The sequence below is a fragment of the Doryrhamphus excisus genome, chromosome 17 (assembly GCF_030265055.1).
Source record: "Doryrhamphus excisus isolate RoL2022-K1 chromosome 17, RoL_Dexc_1.0, whole genome shotgun sequence".
NCBI lineage: Eukaryota > Metazoa > Chordata > Actinopteri > Syngnathiformes > Syngnathidae > Doryrhamphus > Doryrhamphus excisus.
In genome coordinates, this window is record NC_080482.1 from 1,167,112 (window position 1) to 1,182,870 (window position 15,759).

At 45.5% G+C, this 15,759-nt stretch overlaps 1 protein-coding gene across 8 annotated transcripts in view; it reads left to right on the forward strand.

Moving 5' to 3' along the window:
- triob (trio Rho guanine nucleotide exchange factor b) overlaps positions 1-15,759 on the forward strand; it is a 71,765-nt gene that overhangs the window by 43,603 nt on the left and 12,403 nt on the right. For all 8 annotated transcript variants that reach the window (XR_009119880.1, XM_058052917.1, XM_058052915.1 and 5 more), the window contains 21 exons: positions 182-301; positions 514-612; positions 699-791; positions 980-1,129; positions 1,243-1,357; positions 1,609-1,724; positions 2,766-2,888; positions 3,132-3,326; positions 3,662-3,777; positions 3,909-3,975; positions 4,412-4,521; positions 4,597-4,666; positions 4,878-4,967; positions 5,099-5,191; positions 5,300-5,411; positions 5,762-5,952; positions 6,027-6,128; positions 6,756-6,895; positions 7,053-7,152; positions 9,889-10,141; positions 15,423-15,709. Coding sequence is in view for 7 of the 8 variants with exons in the window: in XM_058052917.1 (XP_057908900.1) it covers positions 182-301; positions 514-612; positions 699-791; positions 980-1,129; positions 1,243-1,357; positions 1,609-1,724; positions 2,766-2,888; positions 3,132-3,326; positions 3,662-3,777; positions 3,909-3,975; positions 4,412-4,521; positions 4,597-4,666; positions 4,878-4,967; positions 5,099-5,191; positions 5,300-5,411; positions 5,762-5,952; positions 6,027-6,128; positions 6,756-6,895; positions 7,053-7,152; positions 9,889-10,141; positions 15,423-15,709 (2,742 nt within the window). In the remaining variant the exon portion in view is untranslated. The remainder of the gene's footprint in view (positions 1-181; positions 302-513; positions 613-698; positions 792-979; positions 1,130-1,242; positions 1,358-1,608; positions 1,725-2,765; positions 2,889-3,131; positions 3,327-3,661; positions 3,778-3,908; positions 3,976-4,411; positions 4,522-4,596; positions 4,667-4,877; positions 4,968-5,098; positions 5,192-5,299; positions 5,412-5,761; positions 5,953-6,026; positions 6,129-6,755; positions 6,896-7,052; positions 7,153-9,888; positions 10,142-15,422; positions 15,710-15,759) is intronic.

A 15,759-nucleotide genomic window follows, 5' to 3' on the forward strand; every position in this document is an offset into this window, starting at 1 on the left:
TCTAGATATGAAATAACACCCCTATGATCACTTTCACACTTTGAACCCCTAACGTCACTTTTGTACGATATTGGGGAATAAGAGTTAAGTTAGCGTGGTGTGGGTAACTGCAGGTTACTTCCTGTTGTGAGTGTATATCCTATACGTCTGTTATGAAATATTGCGTGTGTGTGTCTTTTAGGTGCTGGGTTGGATCCGGAATGGCGAGTCCATGCTGAATGCCGGCCTGATCACGGCCAGCTCGTTACAAGAGGCTGAGCAGTTGCAGAAGGAGCACGAACAATTTCAACACGCAATCGAGGTACAAAGAATACAAAAATGTTTCTGCACCAACATTAATATTTCATATATATTAGCAATTATTAACAATGAAACAGCCGTGAATGAGGATCCGAAGAAATGAACAGGCCAGATCCACAATTAATAATAAAGTGGGAGGGTCCACCGAATTTGAATTAGGAGCAACTGTTGTACCATCACCCGCATAACACGGTTCTCTTATCGCCCCCGTAGAAAACCCATCAGAGTGCACTTCAGGTGCAGCAGAAGGCTGAGGCGCTTCTCCAGGCTAACCATTACGACATGGACATGATCCGGGACTGTGCCGAGAAGGTCTGTCCCTCTTACGGTGCCACTTGTAGAGCCACAGTTTGACTATTCGACTGACGCCATGCTCCCCTGTGTGCATCACCTTGAAGGTGGCAGACCACTGGCAGCAGCTGATGCTGAAGATGGAGGACAGACTCAAGCTGGTCAACGCTTCTGTGGCCTTCTACAAGACCTCTGAACAGGTGTGTGTGTGTGTGTGTGTGCGTGTGTGTGTGTGTGTGTGTGTGTTGGACTGGACGCCAAGTCACGTGTCATGTGATAGGATGTCAGACGATCCCAAGGAGGGAGTTTGGGGCGAGATGATGGAACTGGAAGATGAGAATGAACGAGTCCGCCTGATGAGGATTTCTGTGTCCCGGGTCCATCTCAGGTGTGCAGTGTGTTGGAAAGCTTAGAGCAGGAGTACAAGAGAGAAGAGGACTGGTGCGGGGGGGCTGATAAACTGGGCCCCAACAGCGAGTCGGATCACGTCACCCCCATGGTCAGCAAACATCTGGAGCAGAAAGAGGCATTTCTCAAGGTGGGAAGCGAGTATATGGTGTACTTTATTTAGTAGTAACTACTACTATTTATGTACAGGAGAGGTACTCTAATGAATGTCAGTCAGTCTCACAACTTTGTGGCCTTTTCCAGGCGTGCACGTTGGCCAGACGCAATGCCGATGTCTTCCTTAAGTACCTGCACAGGAACAGTGTGAACATGCCTGGAATGTTGTCCCACGTCAAAGCTCCAGAGACTCAGGTTAAAAGTACGTGGAACCACGCTTGATGTCATCACTACACATTTAGCCGTTTTTATCCTTTCAGTGTCCACGTTTACATGAGGAGATTCTCCTCTTTCCGAATGGAATCTTTTCGAATGACGTACCAGAAAGCAGTGTATACATGGAAAGGAATATTCCAATCTTTCGTGTGGAATATTGACCCCCTCGAGGCTGGATCTTTATTTGATTGTATTTATCCCCCCCCCCCCCCCCCCCCCCCCCCCCCCCCCCACTAGATATCCTGAATGAGTTGCTGCAGAGAGAAAACCGAGTTCTCCACTTCTGGACCTTGAGAAAGCGAAGGCTGGATCAGTGCCAGCAATATGTTGTGTTTGAACGCAGCGCCAAGCAGGTGAATGGGGAGGGGGGGGGGCATTGTGTGCAAGTATACTGTACTATACTATACATTACATAATACAGTAAGTGACGTTCCTGGTCATTGATCACACACGTCTTTGATGCGTCTACTCATGGATCAATAAGTCGCCATGGCCATGCAGCCTCCATCTTATTTTGACTCTCTTTTACTGCTGAGTTGTTGTTTTTCTTCTCTGTAATGATAGGTGTCTTTTTCAGGAAGATGTAAGCTGGGAGACATTTGTAACAATGACAGTCGTAAGGGAAGCTATGATTACAGTACATGACCCTGGAAGCACACTGTGTTTATTACAGAGAATCACCACATAGCTGCCTATCGCTTATTTTGGCCTTCGGGCCATGCAGAAACATTCACCGTAGGGCAGCGATGTCCAAAGTACGGCCGGCGACTTGATTATTTTTGACCCCCAAGAAATAATTTCAAACACTATAACAATAGCGAAATTGGGGATGAAATTGTAATAAGGCACAAAGTGATGAAAAATTCATTCTGTCAATTAATAACAAAGCTTTGGTTTTAAATATATGTAAATTGTTTTTAATCTTTTTTTATAAAAGAAAAAATATTTATGGCCCCCAGCATCCTTTGTTTTTTCTTTTTATGTGCAGCCCTCTGTGGAAAGGTTTATGTTAATAATTTGCATTATGTAATTGAACATCACTCAGACTTGAGATGTAAACAGTTCACGGGTTGTTTTTCGTTTTTTTAAATAACGCATCATATTATATCTGGTTGAAATCCACCGTGTTGATAGAGCAGCGCCTCAAATGTCACTCCTGTTAAATAGCCCCCTCTTGTGGTGTCAGGGTAACATTACGCAAACATGGAGCAACACATTGACTCCAAGCATTTAAGTCCACATGAAGTACACTTGTACAAGATTATAAAGAAATGTGTGTACAGTATATAGTACAGTACAGACAGTACATCCTGTACGCTGGTGTGCAGCTGCGCCAAGGTATTTGAACAGGAATCCCACAGGAAGTGTAACGTTTTGAGTGGGTGTTTCCACAGGCACTGGAGTGGATCCACGACACTGGGGAGTTCTACCTGTCCACACACACATCCACTGGCTCCAGCATCCACCACACGCAGGAGCTTCTCAAAGAGCATGAAGACTTCCAGATCACCGCTAAGGTTGGTCCCTTTTCCATTCTACTCCGTGGTGTATTCCGCTCGGAGTGATACGTTGTTTGCACACTCCTACCCTCAGCTGGGGGGCCCATTCACAGGGTGACATATTGTTCTGTGTCCACTCTGTGTCACCGCTATTGTGTTGGAGAAGCAGCTAGTATGCCAATCACTGAATCCCCCCCCCCCCCCCCCCATCTACCTTTCCACCTCTCTGTGCCCCCCCCCCAAATGTGCCGCTATTGACAGCAAACCAAAGAGCGCGTAAAGCTGTTGATCCAGTTGGCTGATGGGTTTTGTGACAAGGGCCACGCCCACGCCCTGGAGATAAAGAAATGGGTGTCCTCGGTGGACAAGGGCTACAGGGACTTTTCTCTCCGTATGGACAAATACAGGACGTGCCTGGAAACGGCGCTCGGCATCTCTTCTGACTCCAACAAGGCGGTGAGTGTCGACCAGCGATGATCTTGTCAGACGTTCTGGTGGATGAATGCGATGGCGGTGATTTAGCTGACATCGGCGGCTTTTGTTGTTAGACCTTAGATGTTAGCCTAGCGGGTTGCCAAAAGGAGCTAGGAATCATACCGGAAACCACATGCCTCAACTCTGTATGTCAGAAACGATGTTTCATTCCCGCCTGTTGGAATGAGCTGGGAGAAACGGAGAAAGGAGAAACGAGTGCAACACGCTGCTGTAGGTGTGGTGGCTGGTGAAAGGCTGCCAGAGCCATTGTGCACGACATAATAGGGACTGTCTCGTTTTTGTTTTTTTTTTTACAGAGTAAAGAGCTACAACTGGACATCATCCCAGCTAGCGCTCCGGGGTCAGAGGTCAAGTTGAGAGATGCTGCTCATGAACTCAATGAGGAGAAAAGGAAGTCGGCGAGGAGAAAAGAGTGAGCGCCGTGTTCCTAAGACATTTTATGACGGCAACAGCAGACTACTGAAATTTATCTGAAATGATGATGATGCAAAGAGAAGATGATAATAATTATGATAATGATAATAATTGTCTTCTCCCTTTCAGGTTTATAATGGCTGAGCTGATCCAAACGGAGAAGGCCTACGTCAGAGACCTTCGAGAGTGCATGGATGTAAGTCCAGTCCCAGATAGAACCATCCAGTCACTTATTACACATATGGAAATCCAACTGGGGAAGATTCCTTGTATTTTTGCACAGAAATATTTCCATATAAAATGTTGTGTAATAAACAAGCTGTGGCGACGCTCCATCTGCCACACACTCATGTGTGGAGTGGGGGCCAACAAATTCCAGCAGGAACACGTACACATGAACCACTGATCAGTTGTATGAGCCACAGAAAGTTAGTTACAACTTTACAACGCCAGGGGGAGCCCTGTAACAGATATTCCTTACTTACCCATATATGTCACTACATACTTTTATTTGCATAACAGTACTTCTTTATTCAAATTATGAAATGAAAAACCATTAGATGCATATATTTTATTATATTTGTGGGTTCATGACCACAATATCCATTAATAAGCCATGCGCTGACATGCAGACATACCTGTGGGAGATGACCAGCGGTGTGGAGGAGATTCCTCCAGGGATCGTCAATAAGGAGCACATCATCTTTGGGAACATGCAGGATCTCTACGAGTTTCACCACAAGTCAGTCATCTTTATTAGTACTGATCCGTGGTGGAGATGACCATAAACGCTGATCATGGCTCCATCTCTGCACAGTATCTTCCTGAAGGAGCTGGAAAAGTATGAACAGCTTCCAGAAGATGTGGGCCACTGCTTCGTCACCTGGGTGAGTTGTGGTTTGACTTGTACATGTTGCTCTTCAGAGGATGATCAAACATAGAAATACTCATTTTGTCATCTGCTTCATAATGCGCTTATCATATCCATAAAAACAAATGAGTCCATGGTGCTGCCTGTTGCACTACTGATCACATTTGGACGGTATTCAAAGATTTTTCCAAGACTTTCATCTCAGGTATGCTTCTTCTCCCACTCAGGCTGACAAGTTTCAGATGTATGTGAACTACTGCAAGAACAAGCCGGACTCCACACAGCTCATCTTGGAACATGCCGGACCATATTTTGATGTGAGTTGTATAAATGCAATAACCTTCGGTGTGATTTTAAATATCATAAGCTCGTCTTAAAGGCAATGTTTACTGTGACATGATCATATGTAGACACACGATGACCTGACAGATGCGACTCTCCTTCACAGGAAATCCAACAAAGGCATCGTCTGGCCAACTCTATCTCCTCTTACCTGATCAAACCAGTCCAAAGAATCACTAAGTACCAGCTGCTTCTTAAGGTAAAATAAAGAAGCACATTCATCTTCACTCTTTGCTTCTTCTGCCCCCGCCTTACACATTAAATATATATCTATATGCATATGGTCTTTTACATGTTTATATTGTAGGAGCTACTGACATGCTGTGAGGAAGGAAAAGGTGAGATCAAGGATGGCCTGGAGGTGATGCTTAGTGTACCCAAGAAAGCCAATGATGCCATGCACCTTTCTATGCTGGATGGTAGGTTGAAACACAACCACACAATTACCTCATTCTTAGGACCGCCTTTATTGAATTAAGTATGGGGGTGACTCGTAAAGGTGCAACGGTAACGCATGGTATGGCGTCTACCTCCGTATTTGGGGATATATTGTCATTTTCATGCGTTTTTGTGTGGAAAGAATGAATCTGGAATCTGTGATTTTGTGCAGAAAGAATTAGAATTTGTTTATTATTTAGTATTATACTCGCACATCGGTAGCCAATCGCCACTTCCCTCACTTGAAATATGTCATGGGGCACGGGCAGGCATCTGGCAACCCACATGCTTGGACAGACAAAGAATCCAACCTTTTGTCTCACGACTTCAGGCTTTGATGGGAACCTCGACACCCAAGGAGAACTGATTCTTCAGGAGTCCTTCCAAGTTTGGGATCCCAAAACCCTGATCCGAAAAGGTCGTGACCGCCACCTGTTCCTCTTTGAGATGCTGCTGGTGTTCAGTAAGGAAGTGAAAGATTCAAACGGACGCAGCAAGTACCTCTACAAGAGCAAGCTGTTTGTAAGCAACACACCGTTTCATGTTCCATCTGCTAGTCGGCAATAGAGGCTTCACTACAATGTTCTTGTCCTCAGACATCAGAACTCGGGGTGACGGAACACGTGGAGGGGGACCCCTGTAAGTTTGCCCTCTGGGTGGGTAGAACGCCAACCTCGGACAACAAGATCGTGCTCAAGGTGAGGTATAAGTCAAATTCTATGCACAACCAAAGTCAAAAGGAAAGGTTGCATGTAGCGCTGGAGCTAACCCCCTCCACAGGAAAATACATAATTTATGATGTGTATGATATATGCAGATTATGTCTGCTCATATTGGTTTGTCTTGTCTTTGGGAAAGACGGCTATACCATATTTTCCGGACTATAAGTGCCACTTTTTTTCATAGGTTGGCTGTTCCTGCAACTTATACTCCAGAGCGAAAAATAAAATACCCGTAAAAAATGCAACTTATGTATTTTTTTGTCTACCTAATTATGCATTTTTGGCCTTGTGCGACTTATAGTCCAGGAAATACGGTACTATTGAAATGTTGTGGGTAAAACTGTGTGTCTGTTTCATTGTACAACGTGTGATGGAGATCTGCTCCTTATGCAACATGCCATCACTGCAGTCTCGGTGTTGCTGGTGTCAACGCGAAGGCGGGAGAGCAGGATGTGTCAGTGACGTTAATTAGACGCTGACAATAAATGTCTTTGAGCGGAAAGCTGCAAAAGGAAATGATTTCTTCCTTTAATCTCCACTTGGCTGACTCCTAGGTGGGTGTGCTGTTATTTGTCATTGACTGAAGCCGTTGCTCTGTTCAAGGCTTCCAGCATTGAAAACAAGCAGGACTGGATCAAACACATCCGCGAGGTCATTCAGGAGCGAACGGTCCATCTGCGAGGCGCTCTGAAGGAGCCCATTCACATCCCCAAAGCCACCACGGCCAAACATAAAGGCAGACGGTAGGCTAACAGGGCATGGCTTGTTTGCCGACACTCATTATGACAGCGTGCGCTAAAACAGCAAATGGTTTCTTCCATTGCACGTCGTTAACACAGCCGGACTGTGTTTCCATCAGAGGGGCAGTACAGCGACATGATATTGTTTATCCACTTGCAGGGATGGAGAGGAGCTCGACAGCCAAGGAGATGCGAGCAGTCAACCTGACACCATCTCAATCGCCTCACGGACGTCACAGAACACGCTGGACAGTGACAAGGTAGAAAAACACAGAGTCCCAGTAGTTGAACGTCGAGACGTTAGTGGCGCTCTTAGCCATGTTGGTATGCCGAGATGAGCAGAACTTTATGGAATGAATGAACACATTACTTTTACTCTCACTGGATGCATTTCACAAATAAACACTGTGTATGGAAAATAAGACGCACGCAAAGTAAGTGTAAAAACATTCAACCTCATTGAGTCATTCTAGCCAAGATAACACTTCACTATCCGCCATTTTATAGTAGGAAGATCAGACTCATGGAAGAATACATTGTTGAGATTATAAAAGCATATGAATACATATTTGGTATTGAAAGAGTTAAAAAGTCATGACCAATAGTCAACCAAAATAACACATAGTGCTAGCATTGACAAGTAATCTTTATAATTTGACAAATAAGAATCAAATTAAATAATGCTGGCAACGATAGAACACAATATTTGGCTCAATAAAGTGCAAAGTGCATTTGAGATTTTTGGATATGCCGAGCTCGGATGTGGAGTGGAACGTCACCACTTGTCAGCCAATGTCATTATTGGCCATATATGTCATTTCTATGCCAATAGCGCCCCCTGGATATTCGGACCTCGCTATAGTTGATGGTCAGTTTCCTCACATTTCAAATTAATTTTTTATTTTTCAAACAAACATATCGACAATGTCATTTTTAAACGTTCATATTTTGCCATTCCACCACCAAGGATAGACTGATAGAAGATAAAGATGTGTTCACAGCATTCCATCACGGGCATCCTCTTCATCGACCTGCGGTTAGCGCAGCCCGCGGACATGCCAGCGTGTCTTTGCAACACGTTTCCTGTGGAAGCGTCGAGTGACAGTCCATCTGTGACGGAGATTTGATGCAGTGTGCGCGTCTAAGAGAATTTCACCGGGAGCGGGGACAGCCGACTCCAGTTATATCTGGTAATCGCGCCACAGAAGGCTTGTCCTCCCACGCTCGGTGTGAGCAAAGCGAACACACTCATACGCGTACGCGTACACACCACTGCAGAAGAATCAGTCGATACTTTCCAGTCCAAAGTCGCTGCAAAGTGAAGCCATGCATGTCTGCTTCATGCATGGTGACCTCGTTGGCGTTTAAAACTCACTCGTGTGTCCAGCAAGAATCTGATCAAGTGTTCGTAGGTTTAAACCTGGCATGAATGCACCGTTTAATTGTGCACAATCGCACATGCAAATAGATATTCCGGCTCATCTCCCAGCCTTGAATGCATCTTTATCCCTCTCTGTGAGGATTCTGTGTGAAGCCTCTCATTCAGGAGGCGGCGACACTGCCGTGTTTGTGTGTTTTTTTTTGTATGCGAGGGCTCATGTTCCTGTGTGCATCCGCTTTAGTGACTGACTTGTGTGTCAGCTGCTTCAGCCTCCCACTCGCAGAGGATGCTCGCCTCTAATGCCAGACAGGAAAGAACCTTTTAAAGTCTTCACCGCTTTCTCTCGACCCAAGACTTCCAAAACCGAGACTGCGGACAACTCACCTCACTGGAGTTTTTCCCACTCCATTCCTGGTGGATTTTTGTTGCTGAACTGCCATCAGCGTGACTTTCCGGAGGATATTTCATAGGCAGCGATGGATTTACTGTACTGAATAGGATTGATTCCCACTTCAATAGAGTGCTGTTTACTATAGAGTCGTGGATTAGCTTAGGTTCGATCCCAGTGAACGTCATTCTAGACAGTTGGTGTAACGGAGCGTAGAGTCAGATCGCTGTCAGGGTTTTGGACACTTTGGGACTTTTCTCACAATGAGGGAGTGGAAAACAATGGAAAAATTGGAGGAACGGATCGCTCATCCCGTTTCTCAGCTTCTCAGCTCGCTGGCTTTACCTCACTACCAAAGGGTACGTTGATAATCATACCGGTACCGTTGATGCGGTCATCACGTGTAACGCCTCAGCAGTGGTAAACCTTGCATGCATTGATATGTTGCTGATTCATTCAATAGTTCACTTTCATTGAACCATGTATTATGATTGTATTATGATTATGACTGTACTTTACAGTCGTACACAAATCCCAACGACATCAAACTTCCTAATATTTTGCTCCTCGTGTTACTGAAAAGACGAAGGCTCGTTGCATGCCGGCACACTGCAACCACAACATATCATCAAATGAATGCTGCTCTGACAGGCTTAATTAAAGTAGTAATTATGCAACCTGTAATCAGGAGATCCATGTTTGAATCTCCATCGGAACATCTCTGTGGGGTTTCTTACGTGGGTTTTCTTTGGGTCTCCTCCCACACTCCAAAAATATGCTTTAATTGGAGCCTCTAAATTGGCCAGGGGTGTGAAGGCGAGTGTGAACGCTTGGTGTATGTGACCTTTGACCTGAAAAATCACAAATTTATTTACTTGGTAATTGATTTCCTTTGTTTTCTCAGCAGTCAGGCAGTCAGAGCGGAAATGTCAATGTGATACTTTGTACTAGCATGGAAATGTGCTTTACTTTCTGTCCATATGACTGCAACCAAAATATGAAGGGATAATGTATTTTCCTCCTGGGATGGACTAGGGGTGTCCAATAATATCGACTGGCCCATATTGGCATAGAAATGACATATCAGGATTGTCTTTTGTGCCACTCAACGGGTCTAGAATTGCTGATGGGCAGCCATCTTGCAGTGCCCGGGCGGGGGTCAGTTCTAGAAAAGCTTCGCAGCGAGCAAACATCCAAAGATAACAGCAGACTTTCTTTCTCTTTCAGCTGTCCGGCGGTTGCGAGCTGACGGTGGTCATCCATGACTTTGTGGCCACCAACGGGGGCAGCAGCGGGGAGCTGACAGTTCGACGAGGCCAGACGGTGGAGGTTCTGGAGCGGCTCCACGACAGACCGGACTGGTGCCTGGTCCGGACCACGGACCGCTCTCCTGCCCAAGAGGGCATTGTCCCCTGCTCCATGCTCTGCATCGCACACTCCAGGTCCTCCATGGAGATGGAGGGTCTCTTCAATCACAAAGGTAGGGGAAGGCCCCAGACCTTGATGGATGCTGTTGTTTTGGCTCACTGGGAGCCCAGTATGCCCAGTGGAGCCGTCTAAGTCACTGATGGCAGTCATCATGTGGTGCTTTTAACTCAAAGACGTGTTAAAAAGACAATTTTTTTTCAACCCAAATGCCAGATCCCAAAGACACATTAATATGTCTTTTAGACATATTTATACATCTTTAACCTTTTTATAGCAGAGCCATGATTAGTGGTGTTTTAAACTGTAAAAACAGCCACAAGGCGGCATTTGCTAAGTCTTTTCCACGTATGAAAGCGTTCCACTGCAAGGCGGAAGTGGAAAGTCATGGAGCCGTGCAGCGTGCAGACGTTTACTGATTGAAACGAGATGTCAACGCATGTTCAATTCCAAATGTGAAAATTGGAACTAGTGTATTATTTTGATGTAAAACAACCATTTTCGTGTTGTTATGTTGTGTCATAGTTGTTTACATATTTTGACTAAACACCGCTATATGGCTCCATTTGGGTCAAAGTGAAAGTTCTGCTTGAAATGTATCCAAAACTTTTTTTCTCCTCTTTTCTACACTTTTTTGATGCTTTATTGGTAGAATTACATAAGTCGTATATGCGTTAGGTACGTTCATATAACCTTAGAACACCTAGAATGTCCTATGTGCCTTGAAAGATCCTCTACAATGGAGGGGATGTCTGGCGGTGAACAAGTTCATGGTAAACAACCATGTGACTTTGTGTGGCTTTAGTTTACACGTCTATGTATAGGCCCGGTGGAAATGCATCATAGACTGTTGTGTATTTTGGTGTAATGGACCAGGAAAGGAGGAATACACAAAAAGAAAACATTTTTAAACATGGCAGCAAAGACGTCTTTTTTTGTTTGTTTCCCATTCCATGTTGATTGTTGCACATAATTTATGCCATACTTAGCTGATGGAAAGATTGTTTAAAAGGCTGGCGGCTCCTGCAGCGTTAACCAGGAACATAAATGTTCACAGATCCAACCATCAAAGCATCTGTGTCGTCTTAAAGAGTGGGTGAGTGCAGGAGAGCTTGTTTCTATGGCAACGCGGAATACAAATATTGTTTTGGCACCTTCATAAGAGGAGGCTGTGTTTATTTATGAAATGATATTGGAAGTCACAGCTTGAGAATTAGCTGAGCGTTTTCCTTATGTAGAAATGGAAGGTGAGAATGCCTATCTTCCGGTGCCCGTCTTCCTGCCAGCAGAAGGTCTGGTTTTAGTCTTTGGTCTGCTTTTCATTGGTTGCCTTCTTTCTATGTTTTATGCGACCTTGAGGAGACGTTTTGTAAAGGAGCTCTCCTCCAGCAGAGGATGAAGTCGACAAGGATGACAAAAGGTTTATCGCTCCTTTGTGTTCGCTGGCCACCGTGTAGGCCACTTTGTTCGGCGTTGCAGAAGTGTGACCGTTTCGGGGATTAGAGTGAAAAGCTCCCCAATTCCTGGAAGCAGGGAATAATTGGCGGTGGAAGTCACTGAAGGTTAGAAATAAAGGTAGATGTTCCACAGAATGTGTTTGCATGATGCAATCTGAGTGGTGTAACCACTGTTAAATTTAATCATGTTAAATAATTGATGCCTGGAATTCTTTGAGTAAATTAATTCATCATTTTTGATGAAAGAGTTGACCAAAGAAACCTTCTTGTCAGTTAAACAGCCTGTGTGGCCCAAAGGCACTTTAAAAAAGTTGTTGGAATTTCAAACATCAATAAGAGAACATCCTTGACTGTACGCTTCTTTTGACTGCACTTTATGAGGTTGCGCTGCTCGGATTTCATAACTCTATCTATATTGGTCTCAAGGCGTCGTGCACAAGTTCCGTGCATCCTCGTGCTTGTTAAATATGCGCCCGCCCCCTCGATCTGAGTAGGTGTACCCACAAAGGATAATATGGTCCATGCACAGCATGTTTCCAGACATTCCCTTGGAACACACACAGCGGAGGCTCGCCCAATGTCCTCGTAGCAACCCACTCATGAGGGGGGGAGGGAGCGAGGGAGTGAGGGAGGGAGGGAGGGAGAAACTCTCTCATGCTGCATTGGACTTTTTATTTTTCCTCACTCTGGACTTGACTTCCATGGTCCACGTATTTATGGAAAGAAGTCAAATTTTTTGCAAGAAATCATTTGAATTCCAAGTTGTGATGATGTGAGGGGTTGCTTCATGTCGGACTGGTTGGACGTTTTTGACTGACATGGCCCATGGGATCCAGTCTTTAGTGTCTCTGTACCCATTTTGCCCCATGGATTCAGCACAGGGAGCACCTTCGCACAACTGCAAGTTCTGGCTGCTGGACCTGGGTAAGGCGTTTAGACTGACAACATACGGCACTGTTACTTAATGTTAATGTTAATGTATGACATTCCATGTAAAAGTAAAGCAACGCTATCTTAGGGCAGGTGTCTTCTATTTTACCGTCCTTGTCAGCAGAAGGTGACGCAGCTGAATAGAAATGGATGCCGTGCTTCTTACCTTCATCGCGTAGACATGGAGAGTCTAAAAATGTGAGCGTGTTTTTACTTAAGAATGCGAAGCGAGTGCTGTGTCCACTCCCTTATCGCCCATGCCAACTACACGCCCTTCCTAAATGTGGCTGTCGGTGGTGAGAGCTTCTCAGCATGCATTGTCCTCATGTCTCGAGAAGAGAACCACAGAGGAACGTCCTCCTCTCTTGGAGCCTCTGCTTCCAAAAAGGTGCGCTTCTACCACATCTCCCATGGAAGATACAAGCCCACTCGAAGACGCTCCCCTGGTGACACCTTTGGAATCGCAGGCATGCTCCTGCAGAATTAGAGCCACTTTTCGGATTACTCCCCTCCATCCTATTGTGGGACACCGACCTGTAGGGTTCAAATTCTGGCAGTTTTTAGAGGAGCGTGAAATGATCTCTTGTGCTACACGCCATTTTGTGTATTTATGGCTGGATGTCAGGGATATCAGCTGACTGTTGGACTGTGGAAAGGACGGCTTGCAACTCATCTCTCCATGCTGACCTTTTACGATGCGCTCCGGGTCCTGATATTCGAAATTGGATCGTTTTTGGTTGGCTAAAATGGCCTCTAACTTGAATCAGCACCAAAGTATGCACTCATTTTTATTCTTATAGTTTCCTTCTTGCTTTCTTCACTGACAGATCTTGGCTTTGCTTGGCTTTGATTTTTTAGACGAGAACATAGCCGCCTTGTGGAAATTCATCCAATGACCTTCCAAACCAAAAAGGACAAAGGTCAAGCCCCCTGTGTGCATGAGTGTGTCCTCAGAGGTTATTTTCCAAGCCTTAATTTGTCAAGGCTGCCGACCTCTCGTCTGATCACCACCACCCACGGACCATGAAAGGGGACCTATGCTCATTCTGGGCCCTTTGTATTGGGTTCTGGACTCCTAAGGGGCGGATACACACCATAACCCGCATCGAAAGCTTTCTAGATCTTCCAGAATCTGCACCTATTCCAGCTAGATTTCGGTCTGTCTTCATTTATTCCACCTTTTGGCAAGTGATTCAAACATTTCTAATCATACGTGACGACAGAATTCCATGCAAACATCTAGAGTACAGGTTCTCCATCTTGTCCCTTTTAGGCCAACAGCCTCCTCATACCTCGCCTGTGTTTCTGTCTTGAACTTCGCTGATTAATGGCTAAGAAAGTCAAATATTGCAGGATGAACGACTGTGTCTGTCACTGCATCATCACTGCATGCCTTCAGCCAGCTCTAGACATGGGAGGAGATTGTTTGGGAATCTTCATGGCACTGATGGGGATGCTCTTCTGAGACCTGTTCTCCTGTACATGATGTGAAAACACTTGCTTCATAGAAGCAGTTAAAGGTCCTCCAGGCACAATGACTGCACCTTCGCATCCATTTATTCCAGGCGAAGGCTAATACTGTACACGCTGGACTATACTGTACTATGCTGTACTATACTGTACTATACTGTACTAAGCTGTACTATGAAAGGCTGCGTTGAAGTATGAATCCTTGACAGATGCTGTTTAACATGGAAAAATACTCCCTAAAGTGCCAGGCTACTGCAAAGCATCCAGATCTGTAGACGCGAACCCTCATCATACCCGCCGGCTGTTCGAGATGTTCCGTAACTTGAAAGGTCACATGACGTCAACAATCGTGTAGGCGTAGCTTCTGAGTCAGCGTCGGCCCCCGTACACACTTTACTTGTGCATCTTGACTTGAGCGCTTCCTGTGCCAAGTGACAAGTTGGAGTCTTGGTTCCGCTGCAGCTGAGAACAGCATGAGAGGCATTTCATTACTTTTGTGGTACAAAAGTACTTTTCATGTACTACATCCATCTTTCATTACTGATGTACTACATCCATCTTTCATTACTGATGTACCACATCCATCTTTCATTACTGATGCACCACATCAATCATAAAAGTTGGTCAAAAGGAAGTAGAAATAAAACCATGTAAGTAAATATTCACAGCAATAATGATGTGTTCATGTGTGGAATATAAAATCGTATAAAATCATTCCATCGGTGAACCGTGAGCGCTTCAGCGGGACTCATCCCGATGTACGTACGTGTTACATTTACATATACGTACCCTCCATCCGAAATTTGTAGCTTTTAATCGTGAGTGCATACTTAGAAGGCTGGCGTATGTTCCACTCAACTCGGACGTACGCGTGTGGGCAGCGTAGGAGGCTCGTGAAGCGCACTCGCTTCGATTGCAAGATGGCCGCCCTGGCTTCCCATGGTAAGCGTGTTAAGCGGGAGGAGCCGCCCACTGTGGCCGGGGAAGGGGCATGGATGTCGGATGATTTCTTGTGACCTGGCTACGTTCAAGGTCTTCCTGGGTAGCATCTAGGAGCACGTACCCCCCCCCCCCCTTTATTGGAGGTCAACAGTCATGTCCAAGGAATGTTGTATGGTATCAGAGTTGGGTCGACATTGCGATAACGAAGTTAGACTTCAAAAACACGGAAGATGGAAAGAGAATAAGAAGAGAGGATATTTTTTGAAGCGTGCAGCATATCCTTTGTCCTGAATGAATGTTCTCATCACCACACATAACAAAAATAGAAATGACCACCTACGTACGCCTCTGAGAACAAGTTGGGGATCCTGGGTGCGAACTAATGATGCTTATCGAAATAAATGTTGTCGGTATGAAGTCCGCCCGCTGAGCGAGACGAGCATTCATGCCGTTACTGTTGTGTTGAAACGGATGCCATGTTTACAAAGTACTCATTTGCTAACTAATAGATTTCCTCTCCTCCCCGCCCACCTCCAGACACCTTGTCTGTATCCAGCAATGACACCCTGCAGCCGGGCTCCAGCCACACCCTGGGGCCACACAGCTCCCCTGGCCCCAAACGCCCCGGGAACACCCTAAGGAAGTGGCTGACCAGCCCCGTTAGGCGATTGAGCTCCGGCAAGGCGGACGGTCATGTCAAGAAGCTGGCTCACAAGCACAAAAAGAACCGTGAAGGCACCAGGAAGAACCTGGACGTGATGCAAGGCCCTCAGAAGGACTCTGACGACAGTGCTGCCACGCCACAGGATGAGACGCTGGAGGAGGTGAGAAGAGTCTGAGCAGGTTCTTCTCTGTGGTTGGACTTCATCACCAA